The sequence below is a fragment of the Onychostruthus taczanowskii genome, unplaced genomic scaffold (genome assembly GCF_017590055.1).
Source record: "Onychostruthus taczanowskii isolate IOZ18803 unplaced genomic scaffold, ASM1759005v1 scaffold1, whole genome shotgun sequence".
NCBI lineage: Eukaryota > Metazoa > Chordata > Aves > Passeriformes > Passeridae > Onychostruthus > Onychostruthus taczanowskii.
Window position 1 is genome coordinate 28,842,814 of NW_024496525.1, and position 24,713 is coordinate 28,867,526.

The window sequence follows — 24,713 nt, forward strand, 5'->3', positions numbered from 1 at the left end:
GCGGCCGGCGCGGCCGCACCCGCAGTGCCTGGACTTCAAGCCGCCGTTCCGGCCGCCGCGGGGCCTCGCCTTCTGCCGCCGCTACGCCGAGTTCGGCTGCTGCGACCCGAGCCGCGACCGCGCCCTGCTCCAGCGCTTCTACCGCCTCAGCGCCAGCCTCGACGAGCGCGCCTACGCCGCCTGCGCCGGGCACCTGCAGGAGCTGCTCTGCCAGGTGAGACCTCCGGGACTCCTGCGGCACTGGGGGGATGCCCCGAGCAGGGCTCAGCCCACAGGGGTGTTCAGCCCCTGCATGGAGCTCTCGTGTAGGCACGGATGCCTCTGGCCCATCGCAGTGCTTTGCCCAGGTGTGTGTGCATCTACTGATGCAGGGCTGCATCGAGGCTGGGTATGGATGCTTTGGTCCAGACAGGGGTGCACTGATCCCGTGGGTGCATTGATCCGATGCACTGGTCCTGGCACAGAAACTTTGGAGTGTCCAGGGAAGTGTGAGCCATGATGTTAATTCCCAAGCCCAGACTGGAGTACCCACCCACAGGCATCAGCCGTGGCATTAGTGCCTGGGTACATCAGCCCACACATCAGTGCATCAGGGATAGCATAGCAACCTGGGCATGTGCTCCCAGGCACTGGAAGGAGTGACTGGCCATCATCAGGTATCCCAGTGGACTCTTTATTCTTTGGCAGTTGTCTAAAAGAGGAACAGGGATGTTGCTCTTCTTTAGTGTAGGAGCAGCAGTCTCTGATGTAGGTAAGTGGGCAGTTACAGTTTGCACTCTCCTCACCCCCCCAGGGTTAGGAGACCAGATCTGGTGAAGAAACCCACAGAGCACCTGCCTACACAAATCTTATTCCTTGTTATGATTAGTTGATGGGGTTAGGTGCTTTTTTTTGTATTAGGTTACAGCACTTCTAGCACGTGCCGGGTGCTAATAGCCCTGGTGATGGGTTCAGAGTAATGCCTGTGGATGTGGCCTAGGAACCTCTGTGGTGGCCATCCTGCACAAGGGGGAATTTCCACTCAGAGCTGATGTTCTGGGGCCAGATATGATAATGGGATGATCACAGTCTGCACAGAGACACACCAAAGTGTCTCACCCTGTCATCAGTGGAGGCCTCGCATGTATGAAAATGCCCCTGAGACAGAGCAGCGGCAGCTCAGCACTGTGTAGTAATTAATTAATTTAAGTGTAAACCTTAAATTAATTCAGACAGTGGAGTCTCGTCTACTGTGCTCAGATGGGATCAAAATGGCTTTTCAGAAATCCTGCTCCTAGCATTTTGCCAGTACCTCTTGGGTTCCTTAAAGCGTGAAGAGAAAGACAACAATTTTCCACACCAGGATCTAGAGAATTGACTTTTATTTCATCTTACATTGTACTGGAAGCAAAAAACATTTGAATGTATTTCTGAAAAAAAGCAGTGTCTAAGAGTCCATTTGCAGATAGGACACCAGTTAACAATGTGTGCTAAGCACTCCTGCTTCTGGAAGTGATAACTAAGTCTCCTGTGTTTGTCAGAAAGCCAACCATTGAAAATGTCTTCAGAAGCAGAGAAATATTTCAATGTGGGAGCAGTGATTCACTGAAATGTTCTGATGAGCTCAGTGCATCACCAGCCCAGATGTGGCTACAAACCAAGCACAAGCACATCATGGAAGTTCAGTCATTGCAAACACTCTAGAAACTTCCTCCTTCTATTAATTCATTGTATATACAATTTATATCCTAGACCTGAATTACCTGTGGCTTACTCAGCACATTTCTGTCTCTTCCTGCTCACAATTCGTGATTTCTCTCAAATGTGATCAAATTATTTTGACAAGTGTCTCAGTTTGTATTTGTGGAGTCCTGCCCTTTCTTGAATTCATAGAATAATAGAACAGTTTGATTTGGAAAGGACCTAGTCCAACCTCCTCTGCAATGAGCAGGGACAGCTTCAACTAGATCAGGTTGCTCAACCTGTCCTTGAATGTTTCCAGGGATGGGGCTTCTATCACCTCTCTTGGCAACCTGTTCTAGTATTTCCACCCTCACGGTAAACAACTTCTTTCTTGAAGTCTGATCTGAAGTCAGAAATCTATGTTGACTCTTCTTCAGTTTAAAGCCATTGCCTCTTGTCCTATCACTACACCTCATAAAATGTCCCTCTCCAGTTCTCCTGTGGAAGGTGCCAAAAGGTTACCTTGGAGCCTTCTCTTCTCCACCAGACTGCAAGAGCAGATGCCTCACTCTGCTTCTCAGGGAACAGCTTGCTTAAAGGCTTGAGTTTCCAGATGGAGGTGGTCAAGGGATGTCAGGGATAAAGTGGAAGTTAGCTTTTCTGAGGAGTCCTGTTGCTTCCTCCAGGCTGATAGCAGCAGTAAATAAGACATTGTCTGATGTGGGTGTTCCATCAGATTTGATGTTGGAATTCCCCAGATAAGGAGCTGCCGCTGAATTCCTGGAACAGACAGGATGCATTTGGTTCGCCTGGCTTAATGTGACTTGTTTTGTTTTCTGATGAGTTATTTTCATAGTACAGACTTGTTCCAGCCCTACTGAAGTAACTGATCATCTGCCCAGTAGTTTCCTCGGTCTTTGGACCACATCATAGTTTAAAATTAATGAACAGACAGCATCATTTGGAAATGACAATTTAGATCTAATACTGATTCTGGGCTCTGACTACGGGTAGAGCTTCTCAGTATTTTGAGTTACGTGAACATGACAGGATGATGTGAAGGCTAAAACACCACAACATTTGCTTCCAAAGCAGAGAAATTCAGCATAAGGCATGAAGCTCCATCTCTTCCAAAATAAAATTTGGAAAATATTTCACATGTCTTGAAAATACCCTAGGACATGCTTAGGTACTTTCAGGCTAGTGATAGATCTCTGAATTTCACTGCCAGTGAAATGCTGCTGTAATTAGCTGTAAGCCACCAGGAATGTTGAAAGGAGGGAAGAAGTTGCCCACAACTTCTGCTCAGACACACCTGAGGCTGTGGTGAGCAGCCTGCAATGGCAGAGACAGGGAATCCTTATCTCTGGGCTATTTTTAATTCTGATGCTGAAGCAGGGCATTGCTTTGTAATGCATAAGATCACTGCTTGCTTTAAAAGAGGCTTCCACAGAATGAGGTACACCTGAGTACCCAAGCGAGGGGCCTCCTCTCTCTGAATGGGAAACCTCCATGGGCAACAAGAGGTTGAGCTCCCACCCAGCCCTCCCATCAAATTCCCTTTCTATTTCATTTCAATTTGTTTTCTAAGACAAAATTTTCTGTTATTACAAGTGAATTGACAAATGCTCTGTCTCTTTCTGTCCCTGGCACACCTCATGTAACCAAGCCAAGTGTGTTACCCAATCTGCCTGTGTAATTTCAGTGTTTTGTTTCACAAGCAATCTTCTTTTTACCACATTAATTGCTGCTCATTTGGAAGCATAATAACCTTCATTTTGCAATGAATGGCTTGACATTCCAGGAGGAAAGCTTATTGTACACTAATGATCTGTTATATGGCCTCTCAGTTTATTATGGTATGTAATGAAAAATAAAATAAAAATTAAATATTGTGTATGCTTATCAACTAATTTAAACAGCTCGGAATCTCAGATGTTATGTCTTTTCAGCTAGTGAATAGAGTTGTAATCTGCATTAAGAAATGTCTCCCTATAGATCTAGAAACAGCTCCCTTTTTTTTTTTTTTTTTTTTTTTTTTTAATTAAGCTGGTTTTGCTTAGTAAAAGAAGAAGCAATGCCAGACAGGAATTAAAGAATACAGAATTTATTTAAGTAGCGGTTTCTCTTCTGACCTTTGCCTCAGGTATTTGTTGAAATATAACTTTAAAAATAATTGAGCCTCCACAGAGTCATGTTGCATTATTTGAAGAGCACTTTTGAAGTGCTTGTTGGGAAGATGCATTATAACTGGAAAACATTGTGTTTATTACATGCAAAAACCCTTGCAAAGCAGAACTGAGTCAGTTTGGTCAGTTTGTAACTTACAGACAGTTTTACTGAATTGCAGCTTTTTCATAAGGAAAATGTGTCTGTAGGAGTTCTCATCATGGAGATTACAATGAGCTGTGTGAACTTGATCCAGTCCTTAAGCAGATTTCCAAGGCTGAACCTTCCATACACAAGGGTTGATCTGCAGCTGCTGCCAGGACCTTGCCTGGATTATGGCCATGTTATGCTCACTGTCTGAAATCCTGTAACCTCAGCATCCCTCACAGAACTTGGTGACCCATGTCATGACCATGAGATGCCTTTCACCACTCCTGGCTGGGGATATAAATAATCTGTAGGCAAAGGTCCATCAGCAAAGGCAGCTGGACCCAAGCAAGGATGGTGTCCTCCCCTCCTCCTCCACTTTCATGTCCCACCCCTTCCAAGCTGTAAATCACGTCCATGTTTGAGGTCTATGCCTGGATTATCAGATGATGAGGTATGAATGTCCCAGGCTTTGGCCCTGATGGCCTTTCCCATTCTATCATCACTGTGCAGGGCCTGAATCTTCTCAGCTAATTCTTTGGTTTCACTTCTGCTCTGTGATTAATCTTACTATTTCATAGATAAAGTCAGAGCATCCAAGGAAGAAGAGTCTCTTTTTCCCCAGTACAGTCTGCTGGGGATGTAGCAACATAGGCGTCATTGCAAGTTTTTTTGAAATGTTCTGTGGTTAGAATAAATGAGTAACAGCTTGAGGAAGTCAGATTTCACCAGGAACATTGAAGATAATTTCCATGAGTGCTGAGACAAACCCCCTTTCTAAGATCTTTCCCTCTGTTAACATATCTTCAGAATAAACCACAACATATCTTGTAATTAAGATGAAATATCTCCAATTAGTATCACTGCTCAGCTGTTTCAAATCTGGTCCAATAAATGACTTGAAGCCTTTTCTCCCTGCCTCTAGGAATGCTCTCCATATGCAGCTCACTTGTATGATGCTGAAGATCCCTCCACCCCCGTGCGGACGATACCAGGACTATGCCAGGACTACTGCACGCAGGTGTGGCAGAGCTGCCGCTCCATTTTCCGCGCTCTCTCCGCAGACCCGGAGTTAATTGCACTGGAAAACAACATGGCAAAGTTCTGCCGCTACCTGTCCCTGGAGGACACTGACTACTGCTTCCCACACCTGCTGGCCAACCAGAACCTGAACCAGAACCTGGGGCTGGTGACCGCCGACGCGGAGGGCTGCCTGCAGCTCTGCCTGGCGGAGGTGGCCAACGGGCTGCGCAATCCCGTGGCCATGGTGCACGCCAACGACGGCACCCACAGGTTCTTCATCGCCGAGCAGGTCGGCCTGGTGTGGACCTACCTCCCAGACGGATCCAGGCTCGAAAAGCCGTTTCTGAACATCAGCGAAGCTGTGCTTACCTCGCCTTGGGAAGGAGATGAGAGAGGGTTTCTGTGTATTGTCTTCCATCCTAAATTCAAATTTAATGGTAAAGTGTACGTCTACTACTCAGTTGAAGTTCGTTATGAAGAGAGAATCCGAATCAGTGAGTTCAGAATTTCTCCTACTGACATGAACGCCTTGGACCATGGTTCTGAAAGGTATTGTACACACTCTGGCACATGAATTTAAGATCTTAGAGGGCCACTTGTGCATTTTTAAAGACCATTAATGAATGAGACTTATTTAGCTTAATATTTTGCATTCCAGAGTACTAGCATGTTAGTCCAAGTCCATGTCTAGTGTATTGAGGTGCAGCAGCTGTGTGTCCTCCATGGGTGAACTGCAAATGTGCAGGGATAAAACATGTACAGTTCTCTGTTCTGGCATGTCAGAGGATTTAACTAAACACAGATTAAACATTATTTATAGTTAGTGTTTTGGAGTTATTGTATGGGGTGGGGTGGAGGTTTATTTGTTTGTTTTGTACTTTTGTGATGAACCTTTAAAATAGACTTCTGCAAAGAATGAGTGAAATTCATTCCAAAGCCAAAGGTTTCCAAAATTAGTATAAACAAACTAAGAGATACCAGACCAAAGATGGATTTGGTCCCATATTTCTTCATCTGAACCACAACTCAACCCTTTGATATTACAAATTTAATAGCAAATTAAATAAAACACAAGTCACCATATTATTACGGAGTGCATTTTAATTGGAAATGTCATTCGTTTGAGTCTGGTCTTGCAGTTGTTCCACACCAATATGCACAGATGATGAGAAAGTTGTTTGTGGAATCAGGCTCATAGATTTATAACCTGTTGCAGAGCTATGTTATAGAACCACTGTTTTAAGAAACCCTTGAATATTATTAATTCAAATTTTTTTTCTTCATTATTTGGGTTTTAATTAGGGGTTTTCCAAACACCCAGCTGTGGATGATTCTAGCTCAAAAATGCACACAGCCCAATGATAGAGAGGGGATACTGGTGTATAAAGCAATTACAGCAATCCAGTGTAAACAGCACTGTAGATGACAGGTAAGGGGAATTACAACGTGGCACTCAGGAAAGCGAATCAGAAATCAATATCAGCTGCAGATATCAACAGCCCATGAGCTGTCTTCTTTAAGAATCCTCAGGCTCTATGTTTGTAACAATTTCTGTGCTTACTTAGCTTATGGTTAGTAAGGCAAAAGCTTAAGAAAACAAAGTTGTGGTCCTATTGTGCTTGTGTAGGCTCAGGTCCCACTGACTTCATCCTGAGCTGCTGCCCAAGAGGGAGCTCAGGCTGACATGTGGTGTGCACTGCCTTGGCTCAAGTGCATGTGTCTGTTTATGCTCAAATGTTTCTCAATGAATTTTGGTTTTTTCCATCTTCTTTGGGAGGCTGAGGAAGATTCACCTTTGTGCCCATACAGGATCCTCCCTCACTCCTCCTGTCAGCTGGAACCTGTGCACTCTTGCACAGTTACCTTATCACAGACGTGCTGGTATTTAACAGGAGATGACAGTAACTCCATAGCTGGGTTCCTTCACACAACACACAATAACTACCAACATTTCAGAATGGAAAAAAAACTGTCTAAAAATGAGGTGGTGTAAGGAAATGTTATAATTTGCTTTCATAGCTATTAAGATGCACTGCCATCCTGAAATCTGGACTCTTTTTAGAAGCTGGAAGTAATAAACTTCAGTTGTTATACCTGAGAACCTCCCCTGCATGTATTTGTGGCTTCACCATTCTATAAAATTATAATTTACGTATTTCCCCCTTTCATGCTATGGACGGGATTCCAGGAGCATAAAATAAACAAATAAAATAGAGAGTTTGGGGTTAAAATTAAGGTAAATTTTGTTGGTACTTCTTTAAATAACCTTTGGTAAATCAAGTTTGTTGGTGGGGCTGCTTTTTACTGCTCTTTAAACTCAAAAGGTCCTGAGTGTGTAATTATCATTTAAGGATTCTTCTCTCTTTAGGAATTTAACTATTTCTTAATGTTTGAGAAATTTTATGTTCGCCTTGAAAGTGCCTGGCAGGACTGTGCCAAAAGCTGCACAGATGCACAGATGGACTGGAGTCCTTTCTCTTACAATTTCCAATTGGTTATAAGCTCAGATTGCTTTTCTTTAATAAATTATAAAGAAAAATAAAAAAGAATATTAACAAGGAGGAAGAAAGAAACTTTTCAGAGGAAAAGTTTAAGCAATTAAAAGTATATTTTGTCATGTGATTTCCCAGACTTTCCATATTACACAACTTGGTGTTTCTGTAATCTGGAAAATATGTTGAAACTATTTAAGGTTAGAAAATCAGCTATGCCCAAGAAAAACTCAGAAACATGGATATGGAGGAATTTGTATCAAAACCAGTCTGTAGCTGCTTCCATCTGTCAAGAACTACATTGTCATGACGTTGCTCTGCCCTTTGCATAGTGCTCGCGCAGTGGGAAATTTCTTTCTCCCTGTTTTCATTTAGGATAATCCTTGAAATAGAAGAACCTGCTTCCAACCATAACGGAGGACAGCTGCTCTTTGGAGATGATGAGTATCTCTATATTTTCACTGGAGATGGAGGCATGGCTGGGGATCCTTTTGGCACCTTTGGAAATGCCCAGAACAAGTAAGAGTGGATCCATCCCTATGGCAGCTCCGGGAAATCAATGCCATGAAACCCTAGACGGACGTTCCAATCCCGCCTGGCTCTGATTTTTTGCCAAGGTCTAGCCTAATTTCTTTACCTTTTTCATTTCCTCTCCCGATGCAGATCGGCCCTGCTGGGCAAAGTGCTGCGGATCGATGTGAACAACAACGACCGCGGGCCCCTGTACCGAATCCCGCCTGACAACCCCTTCGTCGGCGACCCCGCCGCTCGCCCCGAGGTCTACGCCTACGGAGTGAGGAACATGTGGCGCTGCTCCTTCGACAGGGGGGACCCTCGCACCAAGGAAGGGAAGGGGCGGCTCTTCTGTGGAGATGTGGGGCAGAATAAATACGAAGAAGTCGACATCGTCGAGAAAGGGAAAAATTACGGCTGGAGGGCAAGGGAAGGGTTCAGCTGTTACGATAAGAAACTTTGCACCAATTCTTCCTTGGGTAAATAGATGTGCTCTCGTTTTTAATTCCTGCCTTTGAAGCCTGGCTGCTTGGTGGCAAATACACCTTTTTGAGATGTAAACTTCTGCTGTCCCTCTAGAGGGGAACTGGCTTGGGGAAAATACTGAAAGCACAAATGTTACTGTTTCTGAATTAGGAGGAAAGTGAAACATGCTAGCTGTTGTTTTTCTAGGTGGTTGGTGTTTTAGTGAAATTACTTTGTGATTCTGTGGTTTAGAGGGACAATTTCATCTTTGCCACATAAAATAAGCTTTTGTGCAGAAGCAAGAAAAATTTGGAGGAGTTGTATTTTTCTCCACAACTCACCCTTATTTGAAAAAAAAAAAACAGAGAAAAACATTGACTGATCAATCATTATGCACGGTGCCTGCTCTGCAGGTAACTGAATGTACAGTGTATTTTCATTTCTTTTGGCTATGCCACAAAGGAAAACCTCATTTTATTTTCATTTCTTTAAACTGTTTGAAACTGGATTGAGGGTGTTTGCTAGCTGGCTAAATTTCAGTGAAGATGTGAAGTCAGAACATATTGAACTGCAAGGGCTGATGTGGACCACGTCTTGTGCTGGAATCTCTTCTCAGAGATTCAGGGGGGCAGTGGAGTGGGCTGGCACTGATTTGCATTAGCTGAGATTCTGATTCTTTTCTCTTCCATGTGCTGTGTGTTGTTGTTTAATTTTCTTCCTAATATTAACTCAGTTTAAATTCCTTCCTTTTATTAGCTTTGCTGTAAGTACGAGCGATTAGCTATTTTTTTATAAAAATGTCAAGAGCAGGGAACAGATTTTTTACACTCCCTTTGCTGAAGCAGTTGTTCAGAGAGCTCATTTATTGCTCTCCTGTGTGACAGTACCCAGATGAGCATTCATGGCAGACACTTTACTGAGGTCTCCAGGGATTCAGAGCAATTTTTGATGACTTTAGAGACCCTTTGTTAGAACAGTGAAATGTCACATACCCTTTAGAATGATAAGTACTGCTGAAGTGTAGAAAACACCTGCTTTAGAGGAAATTCCCCTGGTGCAAATTCATTGCTGGCAGAGCTGCTGGGTTTGCTACTTGCAGCATCTGCTACATGGGCAGGGAGAAAGGCTGTGAGGATGAGGAGGAAAGGGTCCCATGAGGTACCTGTGAGCCAGGAGTTTCAAAAGAAAGGGGAGGAAACATCTAATGGAGACCCTCAAAATCAGGACATCTCTCTCCATTTTACATTTGTCTTATATTTCCCAATGAATATGCCAGTACTACATCATTCATGCCTGTGCCATCCCATAAATATTTGATGGCCCTTTCAAGTTGCTTCTCCATCTCAGAGGAACAGAAGTTATTTGTGCTGACATCTGACATATCTTTTCATCAGTGCCTGCAGTCTGGAGTCACCCATCTCTTTTTTTCCTTTTGCCACCTAAACAAAGCTGCATTGGGCAAACATTTCCTGCATTTGTGCAGTGGCTCTAGAAGTAACCTGTGAATTTGTAGCTAAACCAGACAAGCTCTGTAGAAATGTGCCAGGAGTGGCACTAACAGAGATGGATTGTAGTGGGAGGCGAAGGGCTCAGGAGAGTGCTGAGGTGTCTTGGTGAGGGGCAGGGCAATCAAATGTGTTCTGAAAAGGTGAAAATCAAAGTAAATACAACTCCATTGGCAATTCATTTAAGTAGAAGATGAACCAGGGAACCTGATTGTACTCTGCCAGTCTCAGAACAATCTAGATAAAGAGCTATTCTGCAGCATGTGCAAAACAAGTCACAGATCTTTTCTGCCCTACAGATGATGTGCTTCCAATTTATGCATATCCACACAAAATGGGGAAATCCGTTACAGGAGGCTACGTCTATCGAGGTTGTGAGTCTCCAAACCTGAACGGCCTGTACATATTTGGTGATTTTATGAGTGGGTAAGTAAACACTTAGGGCATTCACAAAGTTGTATCCCCAGCAAAAATCCCCCTCAAAATAGCCTGATAGCCCTTCAACCCTCCCCTCTTGTTTTTTTCATGGGCTTGTGTTGCCCTTGAAGACAAGGGGTTGCAGGGTGTATCATACATTTGGGTTAATATTAACAATCTTTTTTACTCTTCAGAGAAACTGCAGTTCCTATTGCAGCTAGTGGGTGGTTAGGAAGCATTAAATATCCTTTCAGGTGTCCATGCTAACATTCATAAATCATCTGGATCAGGTTGTGGAAGTGTTCTTTTGCCTTGCAGACGCCTGATGTCTTTGAAGGAGGATCATGCTACTGGAGAGTGGCAGTACAGTGAAATCTGCATGGGGACAGGACAAACGTGCATGTTCCCTGGGCTTATCAATAACTACTATCAATACATCATCTCCTTTGCTGAAGATGAAGCAGGTAATCTTTTAACTTTGTGTCACACTGAATAGCATATTTCTGGTTTCTCTTCAGAATAAAACACTAGAGAAGGGATCAGAGAGGGCAACAGGTAGTGGGAAGGCACAGCATGAGTCTTTAAAATGCCAGATTCCCAGCATCTCCCAAATACCAAACCAAAATTACAATGCTAATTTTGAGGTCTGAGTGCCATGTTGTGCCTGCAGTGGGAGATGGAGAGTCAGTTGCCTTGGGACTGAGTGGTGTGCTGGATGTGCTGCTGCCCTTCCCTCTGGTGAATAGGGAGCAGAGGGGGGCAAGTAGAATAAAACAAACTTAGAAAAGAAACCTCATTCCTCACAGTGCCATGCCAAGGGGAATGCAGGCCTGGGAGCCTGAAAAGATGATACCCAAGGGAGAGCAAGCCTATCCTCTAGTCTAGTCAAGAAGGCTGCAGGCATTATTAATGGATACAGGGAAGCAGATGTCATGAACAGCAGTTATAGATCTGCTCACTCTGGGCTGGGGTATTTGTACCTCTCATGAAGCAGAACAAAAGCCTGTGTTATGTCTTGCATGAGGCTTTAGCAAAAGAGTCTTTAAGTCCATATTTTATTAGTGCCAGCTGGGATTTTGCCTTGCATAGGACTGAAGGATACAGTCTCAGCAGAGCTTTGCTGTGTTTTCATGACTGCAGACATTTTGCTTTCTGGAAGGGAGGTGCTGTGATTTGAAGAGGAGGAAATAAATAGTCCTGGGGTGCAAGCTGGTGGTGTCTCCCACTGTTTGTACAAGGGTGTTGCAGAATGTGCAGCCCATGCAGCCCCTGGCTGGGGGCAGAGGATGAGCCCCACAATGTGTGCTTCATGTGTGACCCAGCAATGCAGGAGTTGTGTTCTGCCCTGCTCCAGGGAGGTCTTGGCTCATGATCACAAGCACCTGCTTCCAGAATGCCCCAGATTTTAAACATCTGTTTTTTCCTGCAGATTATGTCAAGTTTGGATGTTGCTCAAATCATATAAATGCAAATTTTATCATGTGAATGCAAATCCTCCAAGTTAAGTGTTAGCTTGAAAGTTTGACTTTTTTTTAGAGTTAAATTGAATTTTCTTTAATGGTTAGTATTCATGGAATTTAGAGCTATTTCACAGTGCTGTAGTGAGAAGGATATCTTAACCTAAAATCAAATAACTTAGCTCAAATCAGCTTTGTGCCAAGTGCAATATCAAGCTGTTGATTGCAGCCCTTGCTCGTGCACATGAGGATGATCTCCCTCATCCTGTACTTGTCAACAGTCGGGACAAAACGGGTGAAATGCTGCCACCCTTTTGCCCTACATTGTGCTTTTCATAAATACAACAGAGCTGAGTGGAGATTTGAGCTGGAGTATTTTTTCAGAGTTAATTGCCTTGTGTTTTCTTTATAGTAATGGAAAGAAATCTGTTGATAACAGTGTAGTGAGGTTGCTTTATCTGCTGTGAACAGTCTTCTCTTGCACCTTTTTTGTGTGCTGGGAATCTCATTTTTTACAAGCTTGCCACACAGTTTATTTTAACAGGGTTTTCTTCACAGAAGCATTGAAGTTTTGGAGTTGTTGCTCTGATGGATGTTAATCTACCTGCTGCAGTGGGTGTGTATATGTCGTGGGGACATCTCTATTTTTGGCTCATTGCACAGCAATTATAAAGCCATCAGCCCCATCCCTGGCCAGCAGAACGTGTCAGAGACACCCCAGGCACTGTGTCTGTGGGTCACGTGTGTAGCCTGTGTGCCTCATGGCCTGATCATCCAAACTCCTGCCTCATAACTTCCAGGAAAGAGGGGCAGGATGTAAAACACACGCCACAAAACTCAGTGCTAGGTGTTTCCCGTCCCCATTTGGACCAAGGCTGCCTCTGGCCTGTCATTAATGAAGCTGACCAGAAAAATGAAGAAGCCAGCCAGGGGTAGCCAAAGGTTTCTGCCCTGGGATTATCCAGAGGATCTCAGCCCAGGGCAGCACAGGGCAGGTAGGAGGATGGAGACTTAGCCTCAGCTGCCTACACATTCCTTTGCTCACACTGACCTCTGTTCCTTCTCCTCTTCCCCCTGGATTACCCATAGAACATCCCAAAAAATCTCCCTTATTCACTAAGCAAGTCTATAGTGCCGCTTTTTATATTTTCTCTCATTTTTTAAATATTGCAAATATATTTTTTCTCTCTGATCCTTTTTGTTTCACCACTCAAGCACTTGAGCTCTGAAAAGAGTGCCAGAAGTACTGTATATCCCAGTGTCTCCTGCACAACAGGAGAAGAAGGATAGAAATGCAGTTAAGAAAAAATAAGTCAAATAATTGGTGATGGACATTGTTTGGTTGGAGGCTGAGCCCTGCACATGTGACCTGACAAAGCTGTGATGAATTAAATGCCTTTTGTGTGAGATATGTCTCACTCTGTGAGTGTGTTAGAGAAAGCAAAAGCCAAATCTTGTTCTCCTGTAATTCACCCCAAAGGAGTCTTTCATCCAAATGAGCAGAAGACAGTGAACTTTCTTAATTTCCTTTCATTTCAACAAAAGTCATTCAGGGTTTGACTGTTTTACTTTAAAGAAGTCAAAGGACACAGATCATAATGAGATAACAAGGAAGGTCTGGGCAGGTGAACCTACCAAGAAAATTTGTCCAAATAGTAATTCATGACTATTTGTAAAAGTTGCCACTCATTGAGAATATTTTAGTGATGGACTGTAGATGAGTTCTCAGACCCGTGATGCAGAGTTAATGCCTTTGTGCTGTAAAGGACAGGAACTCCATGGACAGTTTTCATGTGTGTGTCTGGTTTGTTTTTTTTTCACCAGGGGAATTGTACTTCCTATCTACTGGTGTACCAAGTGCCACAGCTCCCAATGGAGTGGTGTACAAAGTGGTGGACACCTCCAGGTACGAGATGTTCTTGTTGCAAGGCCTGGTGATGGTGCAGTGAGTGCTGGCGTGGACGGTGTGGATGTGATGATGTGGGTGGGATGAGTCATGTTGGCTGACTAATTAACTCTTCTCCCATGCTGGGCCCTTCTGGGGAATTCAATCAAGGAACATCTGGAGCAACCCACTGTGGGTCTGCTTTGCTCCTGCAGTCGTGGGGGTCTGCATGCCTGGTGCCAAACTTTTATGGGGCTTGTTGCTGTTATGTGGCTTTGGAGATTTCCTGAATGCTAAAGAAGTATTTTATGGATGGCTTGGCTTTCTTTGGCAAAGTTTCTCTAGATTTCTGCCCTAAAGGAGGCACTTTTTCTCAAGGTGTTTCTTCTGAGTTCCTCTCCATCTCTTTTTTCATCTCCAACAAGAGCCCTGTGCCCCCATGACCACAGCAGCCAAAGCTGGACCAGCATGGCCTGCAGTGCTTTCTTGAGCAAACCAGACAGGAAAATCAAAAAGTGCATTCTTCTTAGTGTTTCAAAGAGCAATATGGATTGAACAGGAAAAAAGGACCATCATTACACCTCCTGGAATTTATGTGCCTGTATCTGAGATTGGGCAAGGCAGGGAATAGCTGTGCTTTATGGGAAGACTTACAGCTGTTTTTTCCATCTTCCTGTTTTTAAAGTGTTACTATTATTGGCTAAACACCAAGCTACTTTCAGCCAGCCAGAAATGGAGAGAGATTTTTTTATAGCTTTTTTTTTTTTTTAATGGATTAAATTTACAGCTTTAGCTATCTGAGGATTTTGAACCAAGCCACTTGACTAGTTTTATGTTGAAACCAGTCCCCAAAATTAAAAAGCCCTCAGATCTGTCATGTGTTTTCTCCAACTCTCCTCTGTCAGGAGCATTTTCCATTATCTAATGCAACGGAAGAGTTCCTGTAAACTATGTATTAAGGAGCTGGTATTACGCAACCTGTGCAAAAATAGAGAAAGCAGGAGTCAAACACCAGCCATAAGTTTAAGTTGAGAAAAAAGTGTCATTCATGTTCAGAGTACCAAAAAAAGTAATTGGAAAGTTCATAAAAGTAGGGAACATCCTTGTATAGACAGTTGAGAGAGAAGCTCTCTGCCTTCCACAGAAATGCAAATGCAAACAATCCTAATTGCCCAGGAGTTTTACCCTCCAAATGCAAACATTATGCATTTTTGAACCAATTCAAAAACCTCTGAAGAAGTCTGAGGATTACCGAGACGGCTGTCATAGGAAAAAGTGGTGTTGAGCTGGTTATAATTTCCCAGAAGTGGGATACATCTCTATGGCAAACAAATGGTGTCAAAATAAAGCACCATACTAAGACAAAGCCTCTGAGGAGACACTTAGAGTTCTTTTCTGAAACTAATGCATTTTTGGCACAACATTTGTTTGGGCTTTCTGTATGAATAATAGTGTGTTCTTTTGCTTCCATGAAAACAGTCTGAAATCTTGCATACACATGAGCTGTCAGATGTTCAACATATACTGTCTAGTTTTGTAATTTTTGTTTTCATTTTGATTAATCTCTTTCTGTAGTGCTTGAACCTGCCAGTACCTTATTTCCTTAATGGCTTCAATAGTGTCAACTAAAATACAGACAGAGGACTCCACTGCCTTGTGAATATTTGGACTTTCATCAATGGTGATCTGTGATTCTTTAGCTATGTTTTCTACTGTAAGAGATTAGCTGCATCATTTAAACAGACTTTTTTTCCCAATAAGAATTATGTTCTTAGAAAAACAATGTGAAGCAAAGTGTTGCAATGCCAGAAGAAAGGAATTAATTGTGCAGTGTATGTGTCCCTTTCTTTCAAGGACAGCACCACCAGGAAAATGCCAAGTTGAGCCATCGCCAGTGAAAGTCAAAAGCAAGCGCATCCCGTTTGTGCCAAAGGAGAGTGAGTGTAACTCTTGCTGTTTATTATTGGTTCATGTTAGCTGGCAGGAGATACAAACTCCAGACTTGCACTATCTGTTCACATGTGTGGAGACTACCCAGAACTTTACTCTTCAGGGTATCCTCAAAACTAAATCTTTCCAGATATTTTGGATCTGAAGAGTTGGTTCAAATAAGTCATACACTATTTCCCCTTTCCTGGCCATGTGAAATTTCTTTTGTAGTTTCTGACCCTGTTCATTTTCCCTTTTTCATGCTACATTGTACACATTTCATTACCACCAGCTTGGTTTCCCTGTAACTGTTCCTGTCCAGAGACCGTATGCTCAATGGTGCTTTTCAGTGACAAGTGATTTTTTGCAGTAGCTTCAGGTAGTGGAGAGGATGTGATGGGTAAAGTGCTGGGAAGTAGCTCATTGAGCAAGATGAGAGTTGAGTCATTATTAGTCGAAAGTGAGAAAATATGGGATGAGATAATGCTCCCAAAAGAATCAGTGATCACGCACTGAGGTGAACTTTTGGCTTACCCAAATCCTCCAGGGCCTTTTGGTTGCTTCATGTTGCATGAAGTATTGTACTGCTAAAGCTGGAGTAGTCAGTGGAGCTGAATCTGCAGCAAGCCAAGTGCTATTTATGTGAGGTACAAGAACCTAAGCACAATATTGGGATCTCATGTGAGGTACAAAAACCTAAACACAATATTAGGATCTCAGAAGCAGACTAGGCAGTATCCCTGTTCTTTTCTCCTGTGCATTTAATTTTCACATGTAGGTACCTAGGCAGCACCCCAACAAATTCCCTTCCAACTCAGCATAGTCCATGAACTTTGATAGTCCATGAACAAAGCTAATGGTACTGCAGGAACTCCAATGTCAGGATACTTTAATTTTTAATTACATTAATCATGTTACATTGGATTTGAGGCACTAACAGTTCCTACAGCTTTGGCTTCAGGGAATATTGAGGAGATTCAGCACCTTGCAACACTGAGTCTTTAAGGTGGAACAAACTCTAAGGCTAATTATTGACTGCTGACATGCCTGAGCACTCAGTATCTTCAGAGATGTTCTCCTTTTCTAGTTGTGCAGGCAGCTTCCAAATTTTAGTAACTTGGCTCATATTCAACCATTTTTGTCTGTTTCTCTATGCATTATTCTCTATTCAAGTCCAAAGTGCAGATTTTTAAACTATACATATAACTAAGTCTTTTGGGCCTGTTTACAAGGTAGTTTTTGTCATAAATTAAAACTTAGAAATGGTGGGAGAGATTCTACCTAGTATGTCAAGAGCTACACTCTCTTTTTGGTGAAAAATAAGCACGGCCATTTTGATTCAGAAGCATGCAAACAAGGATGTGTAGCTGTAAATATTTATTGTTTTGGTTAGTATTTAGTCTGAATGTAACATAATCACCAGGGCATGTGCCTTGTATTAGCTACGAGTGCTTTTCTTGAAGTGTATTTAATAAATAGTTTAATAGAGAGTATTATATAATGACAATTTGATCCAGTGAGGTGAAAAGCACTCCCAGGTGACCATTAGCTTTCATACAGTCCTACAGTATTCAATCAGTCCCAGGGTTTTCAAGTGCTTTGCCAGAGCAGGCTCCAGCAAATGAGCTGTGCACAGGTAAGGCCTTCAAATCTATTTATTGCCCTGAGAACCACAGCTTTCAAAGGAAGGAAATATTTTCATGTCATGAACACAATTCCTTTTCAAAGAGCATTTTGTGGAAAAACATGGACCACTGTGAGGGTTTGTCTTTTGGAGACAACAGATACTAAGCAGAAATAAGACAGTGATATTTTCCTCCTCTCTGTACTACAAACCAAGTGATGAATGAGGATGCATAAATCTGGGATATAATTAAAAGTCAAGATGTCTTTGCAAATGTCTGTGACACCGTCCCAGCTCTGTTGAATGTTATTCCATGAAATTCTGAATTGCTTCCTTCTGGCAAACTAAAACTTATTTTTAAGCTAAAAATAAAACACATGTGAATAAGCAAGTCCAGTAACACCTGGAAACTGTGACAGCAAAGAATTTTCATCTCTTCAGAGTTCAAGGCTCTTTTATTTTTTTTTTTCCTTTTTTTTTCATAAGGAAGAACAAACCCAACCCCAAATCCTGTTTTATGTGTCGTCCTGGCAACTCTATTCCTCTTGCACATTCCGGTTGCCAGAGAGAATTGACTTTGAATGTTCCCGATTTCAGCTCCTCTGAATAAAGCATCTGGCCCAGTGGGGAGGCCCCGCTCTGCTCTGGTAATGATCCCGTCCTCAGTAATGAAGAGAGGAGCAGAAGCAGTGCCTGTCTGTGAAAGGCGTTCGGCAGCTCTTCACCGGGATATGGTGAAGAGCTCCTCTCCTGCCTGTGAAGCTCCAGCACCTACCCTTTAAGGGCCAGCCTGGCGTTTGCCAAGAAACCTCTTGGAGCTTCCTTTTTGGGAGAGGCTCAGCTGGCATTCAGCCCTGCAGTGCTCTCTGCTCGCTAACAGCAGCCGACATTTTCACTGAGGAAACACCGGCTCGCTAAGAGTGTTGTTGCTTCCCAACACGACCAAGTATACAAATTCCAAGAAATCAGTTATATAAGTCAAAAAATTAGCACTGGCTTCGTACAGTTGTCTTCAAGCATTGCGCACAGAGTGACAGACTCACGGTTCTCTGCCTTTTCCCCCAACAGAGTTTATTATGAAAACACCAACGCCACATCCCGGGCTGAAGACCACGACCGAGACCCCGCGGGGAGGCGGCCCCGACCCCCGAACCCCCCGCCCGCCGGCCGAGCTTCCCGGGACCCGGCCGAGGACGGGCAGCAGGGCAGCGGCCCGCGGCAGAGCCCCGCGGCCGGGGAAGGGCGCGGAGGAGAGCGGACAGCGCGGCACGAAGCAGCAGCGCCCCGGCAATGGCGCCGTGCGGCTGATGCGGCGGGGCCGGCGCGGCCGCGGCAGGGTGGAGGTTTTCATCGACGGCCAGTGGGGCACGGTGTGCGACGACGGCTGGAGCTTGCCCGCCGCCGCCGTGGTGTGCCGCCAGCTCGGCTTCCCCTACGCGGTGCGGGCCGCCAAGAAGGCAGAGTTCGGGGAAGGGAGCTCCCTGCGCATTCTTCTGGATGACGTGCAGTGCTCCGGGCAGGAGAGGACGCTGCTGGAGTGCTCCCACGCCGGTGTGGGCACGCACAACTGCGCGCACGAGGAGGATGCTGGCGTGGTGTGCAGCCGGGAGGAGGTGACAGACCGGTGACAAGGGCCGGGGAAGGCAGCTGAGGCACTTGGAGACATCCCTCCCTTGCGCAACCCTCTAAACCAGCTGCAGTATTGAGGAGGGTGTGCCCTGCCCTGCTGCATCTGTTCAAAGTAATCTTATGTTTTCTTCGTGTTCGTCCCCATGCATTTGCCTCAGAGGGAAAAAAAAAAAGAAAAATTAAGCACTGAATTGAGTATGTTGTGGGCATAGGCCACATTTCTATGGGTTTTTTTGGTAGGAAGTAACCCCCAAGCATCAGCCTTTATAGATCGGAAATGAGATGCATCCTGATGCCCTTTCCCATTTCAAAATACAGCATTCTTCAGCTGTGCATCACAATATTTTGCCAAAAAATAAATTCCCAAATGACCATGTCTCACTCTCATGGAAGCATTTGCATTGTTTGCCTTGCTTTGCCACCTGCAGCTTTATGCTGAGGTTTCTAAGGATGTGCCTTTCTAACTCTGTGCCTTTCTTTGCAAATTACAAAAGTATTTATATATTTTTTTAACCTTCCACTCACTAGTTTAAAGGAAAATTATTTTTCTGTAATGCTTTTTATTAGTATAAACCTATTGGTCACCAAAGACAGGCAAAATCAGGTGATTTAGAAGAACCCCTAGTGTACTGCATGGAAAATATTTCTGCAGTTTATACCAGCCTAAGTGAAAATAAAATCTAACCCCTTTTACATTAACAGGATTGAAAATCTGTCCCTTTTTGGATGCACAGGATCATTATCCAGTTTAGCTCTGAAGATTCTCTTCTACATGTTTTTCCACTTCCCCAAACTTTATGAAGGCCCATGTTTTTCCATTCAGTTTTTCACAGGTGTGAATGATTAGGCAAGAGGTAATGCACTGGGGCAATAATCCAGTAATATTTACCCCTTTTTAGAGGATATTAAAAAAAAAGCAAACAAAAGCAACCCTATTTTGTTCGAAATGTGTTTTTCACCTGAGTGGCGATGGGAGACACATGTCTTATTACAGCATTTGGCCTGGTTATTTGTTTTCCCTGGTGTAATCAGGATAGGTTTTGTCTTGCTGCCAACACAAGAATGTAAGAAAGACAAAAAAACCCTAAAACCCCTCAAATGTAAAATGACCAGTGTGTCTAGAAAAGTTCACAAGCAAAGCCTTGTATCTAAAGATCTTATTGTGGATATTTATTTTAACCCAATTTCAAGTTGACAGTATCTTCTTAAGCCTAAAACATGTACAGGGTATATTAATCTGGTTTAAATATTTTTCCTAAACTTTCTGATAAATTCTCATTAAATTGTTTCTGGTATTAAAAAACACCTTCAATACACAAAACCAGATGATCCAAAAAAACAAAAAAAAGTGTTTCCCCCGACTTCCTATGAAATATAAAGGAGGAACAGATGCATAAAGTGCCATTTGAGAAGTACTACAATGATTTCATTTGAAAACCTACAAATGCCATCACACACCAAATGTTTTCAGGCCTTTCCCTTTGCAGTGAAGTTGGAAACTTATTTGTTTCAAGTGCAGAAATTCACTTCAGGCCCATCAAAATGTTCAGGGAACAGGAGAGTCCTTTGTAAATTCTTCTGTTAAAAAAAGTTAGAACCTATTGAGCTGGTGGAACTAGAGGGCTGGAAGAAAATGGAAAGTGGAGATACAATCTTTCTTTTTTCGAAATTCCTCTTCCACTTATTTTGGCTCCTTGGCCAAATTTCAGCTCCCTCTGTCTGGGAGATTTTAAGGAGAACCTTGGTCATAGTTATACTTGAAAACTTCTGGGTAGAAAAAAAGACCTGCACAATAAAAGTTACCCTAAAGGAATTGAGGTGATTCCAGGATGCCTGCCACAGACTAATTAGGCAGGAATTTCACCAGCATTTTCTAACTATTAAGTATTCTTTTTCTAATGTAACTGTTAATTACCCTGCACCTGCTTTACTCTGTTTGAACATCCTGAGAACAAGCAGAGGCCACGTACATCTTGGATATTGCTGGTGGGGATTTCCACCACCCCTGGCTGGCAGGCAGGGTGACACACAGGCTCTGGTGGCAGCCAGAGGCACAGGGGAGCCAGCCTCAGGGGTTGGCTGTGCTGGCACAGAGCCCTGCACCCCCTGTTTGCTGCTCAAGTGTTTGCTGGTGCTGCTACGTGGGTGCTGCCAGCTCCACAGGGAAATATCTATTAGCAGAGAAAGAGACAAGACTTTTAAGTACAGGGTTTTTTTCCTCTCATCCCTTCTCCCAGCCTGCACTGAGTGGGGAAGGTGTTCAAATAGGATCGAGCCGGCTCAGCACACGTGGCTGTGTGTGCATGTCTGTGCCTGCCAGCTCAGTGCACTGCTATGATTCTGGCAAAGTATTTCTGACCATTGTGGTCCCTTCCAAGCTTAAAATATATCTGTTCTCACTCCTGGTATGTGTCAGTCTAGTTCACTGGTATTTAAATGATGAGCCTGTACTATTTAAAGCACGCAAGTACACATGCATTTAAATACCTGCTATCTCATCTGTTGTTTAATAGGATTCTTAGTGATATCATTTTTATATAGCAGGATATCACACCAAGTAAGCATTAGATAAACTAATAAGCCCTGCTGCTACACTTGAACATGACAGTATACTTCCTGGATGCTAATTCAGGATAAATCTTAAACTAGCCCAGAGTACAAGCAGACTTCCTCATGTACTTCCTCATGTGGCAGTCCCAAAGTAGCAATATGGTTTACTGCCTTGTCTCCTGATTCAACTCTATGACTGAGACTGGAGCACCTGCATTTTTCCTTACATATCTTTCCTTAAGCTAGCATAGCTGCTTCCCATAGAGGACCCACTATATCTCTAAGGGAACAGTGTAAACTCAACCTTTCCATGTCTTTTTCTCTACCTCCAAGGCAGAGTAGCTCTGCCCAAAGTTCAGGATTTTTCACTTATGTCCTTGTGGTGCCCAGCATCCAGCCTGGGCATTCACTGCCACACTGTGTTGCAGTCTGCAGTATAGACATTATCTTAATTTGATCTTACCACGCTCTTTCCAAGAAATCCAATAGATAAATCTTCCCAACATATCCTGGAATAATATTTAGATAAATCTTCCCAACATATCCAGGAATAATCTTTAGAGCTTACTGCTCAGGCAGTGGAGGGACAGTGAAATGGGTAGGGTGTTGTATCAGGGGTTCTCATTCAAATGCTGGCAAAACCCTCCTGGAGCTGAGCCCTGGCTGGAGCACACCATGAGGATATCCTCCGTGTCAGGGGAGTTTCAGGTCTGCCCAGGTCAGGCTGCAGGGTATGAACAGCATGAGGAACATGCATCACATTAATGAACACAGAGAAATCCACTGACACTAAAACTGTACTGAAGACATGACTGAAGTTCAGAAAGCTCAGTGGTGGCACTGTGCGTGACACTGGCACAGGGTGCAAAGGTGGAGGGCCCCAGCTTGCTGCCATCGTGTTTGTCTTGCCTTTATCTCCCCTGTCAGCCTCTCACCAGTTAGACCTTTGTTTGGGCTTTATGATGGCCAAGGGAGAAGAGCAGCTCTTGAATGCCTGCTCTGGCCCAGGCCCAAACGCAGCAAACCACTCCCAGGGCTGTGCCCAGCTCAGGCTGCCTCTCCTTTCAGGAATTAGCATTGATAGGGCTGTGGGGGGGACAGTCCCCAGCACAAATCCATCCCTCTTTAGGAGAGCTCAGCCTGTCGCTGTTTGGGTGTGGTCAACATAGAAATTCAGAAGCACAGAGGAGAAAAGCAGTCACAAGTATCAATATCCAAGTCTGATTTCATATTGGAAACATGCCAATTGTCCTCTATAAAGGTCAGCTTGGCATGTGAGATGCATTGGCCCCCCTAGATACTTTCAGACATAAACACACATTCTTCTATTTGAAAAGAGGTGTAATCATTTTTTGATAACTACTAACTGTATTCCAAATTTAAGCTTTAAGAAAACATAGGTTTATTTCCTCTATAAACCAACAAAACATGGAACCCATTTGATGAGTGTTCATACCTTGCTGCCTCATACATGACTTTCCCAAGGCTCTTGTGTCTGGGGCACAGGTGCACATATAGAGCTGCCTTGAGCAATGTTTCAACATTGTCAGAAAAGCAGCTATGATGGAAATGGCAATCATTCCTTTGCAATAATGTGGTAAATAGGGATGTTATTTTTAACCAAAAAAAAAAGAAAAAAAAAGGCTGTGGTGTTCTGTTGTACAAGTATCACATCAAGTAGTTTGTTCCTCAGGGGCATTAGCTTTTGGCAATCACTAAACCCTTAGACTGTTCCTGTTATTACTAACATGTAGCAATTCACTTGTCCACTCTATGTTGGAAATTTTTATTGACTCAGAATGATCAGGACCTCAGTATATAAGAGCTGGGGGACAACTGACTCAGGGTGAAAATCACTGCAAAGGGCTGTATTTGGCAATGCTGGGTAAGTAACACCTAACCCACTGCAGATTTTGTTTCGACTCCTATATCCAGCGTAACCTGTGGCTAGAGGTCTGGTTTTAGATCAGCTCATTTATCATTATTAACTTGTTATGAGAGTTTTCTTGTCCACATCTGCCGTGGTAAATTCTGAGTGACCAGGGTGCTCAGCCCTCCGGCTATTTGTGTGCTGCTGAAGTAATTTCCAGCACAAGAGCTGCCTATGCCCTGCCTTATTGCTATCCTCATTTACAACTTAAACAATGCTGCACCTTCAGAGAGAGAACAGAGTGTTTTCAAACCTAGATAACCATGCAAAGCCAAGCAAAAGAGAGCAGGAGTTCGGGCCAACCGTATGTCTCGCCAGCTTTTCAAATTCACCTTGGAACTTCACCTGTTAACAGCTCCCAGTTCTCTGCTCTTGCTGTCCGCTCGCAGATCTCTTGCCTTTTCTCGGGAATGTGCAGGTTGGCAGAATGTCCACGCGGTGGCACTTCAGTCCCCAGCAGCAAAGGGACACGCGGGGAAGCCCAGCCCAGCCTTGCTCCTTCCTCCCAGCTCAGCGTGTGGCTCCCGGGCAGATCATAAACACAAGAGTGTCTTGGGATCACGTCCTTCACTCGAGAGTCTAGGAACACGTTAGAATACAGACGAAGGGTTGTATTAAAGTTTGTTGGAACACAAACAACAGCTTTTATTGAAATTCCTCTTTAAAGCATGAAAAATAAGATAATTTCTGCAGCGTATCCAGGCTGAATACTTAGGGGAGTTATCAGGATAATTATATTTGCCTGAGAAGCCTAATTGTGAGAGAATACCTGATTTACTCAGGGATTAGAACTGTATCACATAGCCTCTCTTTCCCATAAAAATGTATAAAATACAAAATATTTTATCACCTCCCAGTTAGCTGCTCACAGACAAGGTACAAGCTGGACCTTTTCACAGGAATTATTCTGAGACTGACTCCAAATGAAACAACTTACAGGTAGTTACGATCTATTCTTAAAGTATGCTGAAAAAACATTTATGACACTCTGAAAATTAATGTTTCATCAGGAAGTTCATTGAATGTCTTTAAAACCATGGTTTTATCAGCTAGCTTTAGTTTTTAAACATCAGCTGGCTTTAGTTTTTAAACTTTCTCTGGGTGATGCTATTCTTGCTATATCTTTCCTAGTGATAGATACTCATACCGTGTTATCTTTATATGCACTGCCTGACCAGTGGGAAGGAATGGTAGCTTTTTTCTGAAAACAGGCAGTTTTAAAACCACAGCCTTAACAGGGAAAAAACGCCAGTCTTGAACACTTCCAGGGATGTGGTATCCACAACTCCTCTGGACAACCTGTTCCAGTGCCTCAC

At 43.5% G+C, this 24,713-nt stretch overlaps 1 protein-coding gene across 1 annotated transcript; it reads left to right on the forward strand.

Annotated features, from left to right (window-relative positions):
- Window positions 1-4: 4 nt before the first annotated feature.
- Window positions 5-20,826, forward strand: HHIPL1 (HHIP like 1; the record flags this gene model as incomplete). The annotated part of the gene is made up of 9 exons (XM_041418105.1): window positions 5-214; window positions 4,904-5,550; window positions 7,869-8,012; window positions 8,157-8,485; window positions 10,276-10,402; window positions 10,712-10,857; window positions 13,675-13,756; window positions 15,590-15,672; window positions 18,357-20,826. Coding segments are annotated over 9 exons (2,328 nt in total), but the record flags the coding sequence as incomplete, so codon positions are not given.
- Window positions 20,827-24,713: the final 3,887 nt, after the last annotated feature.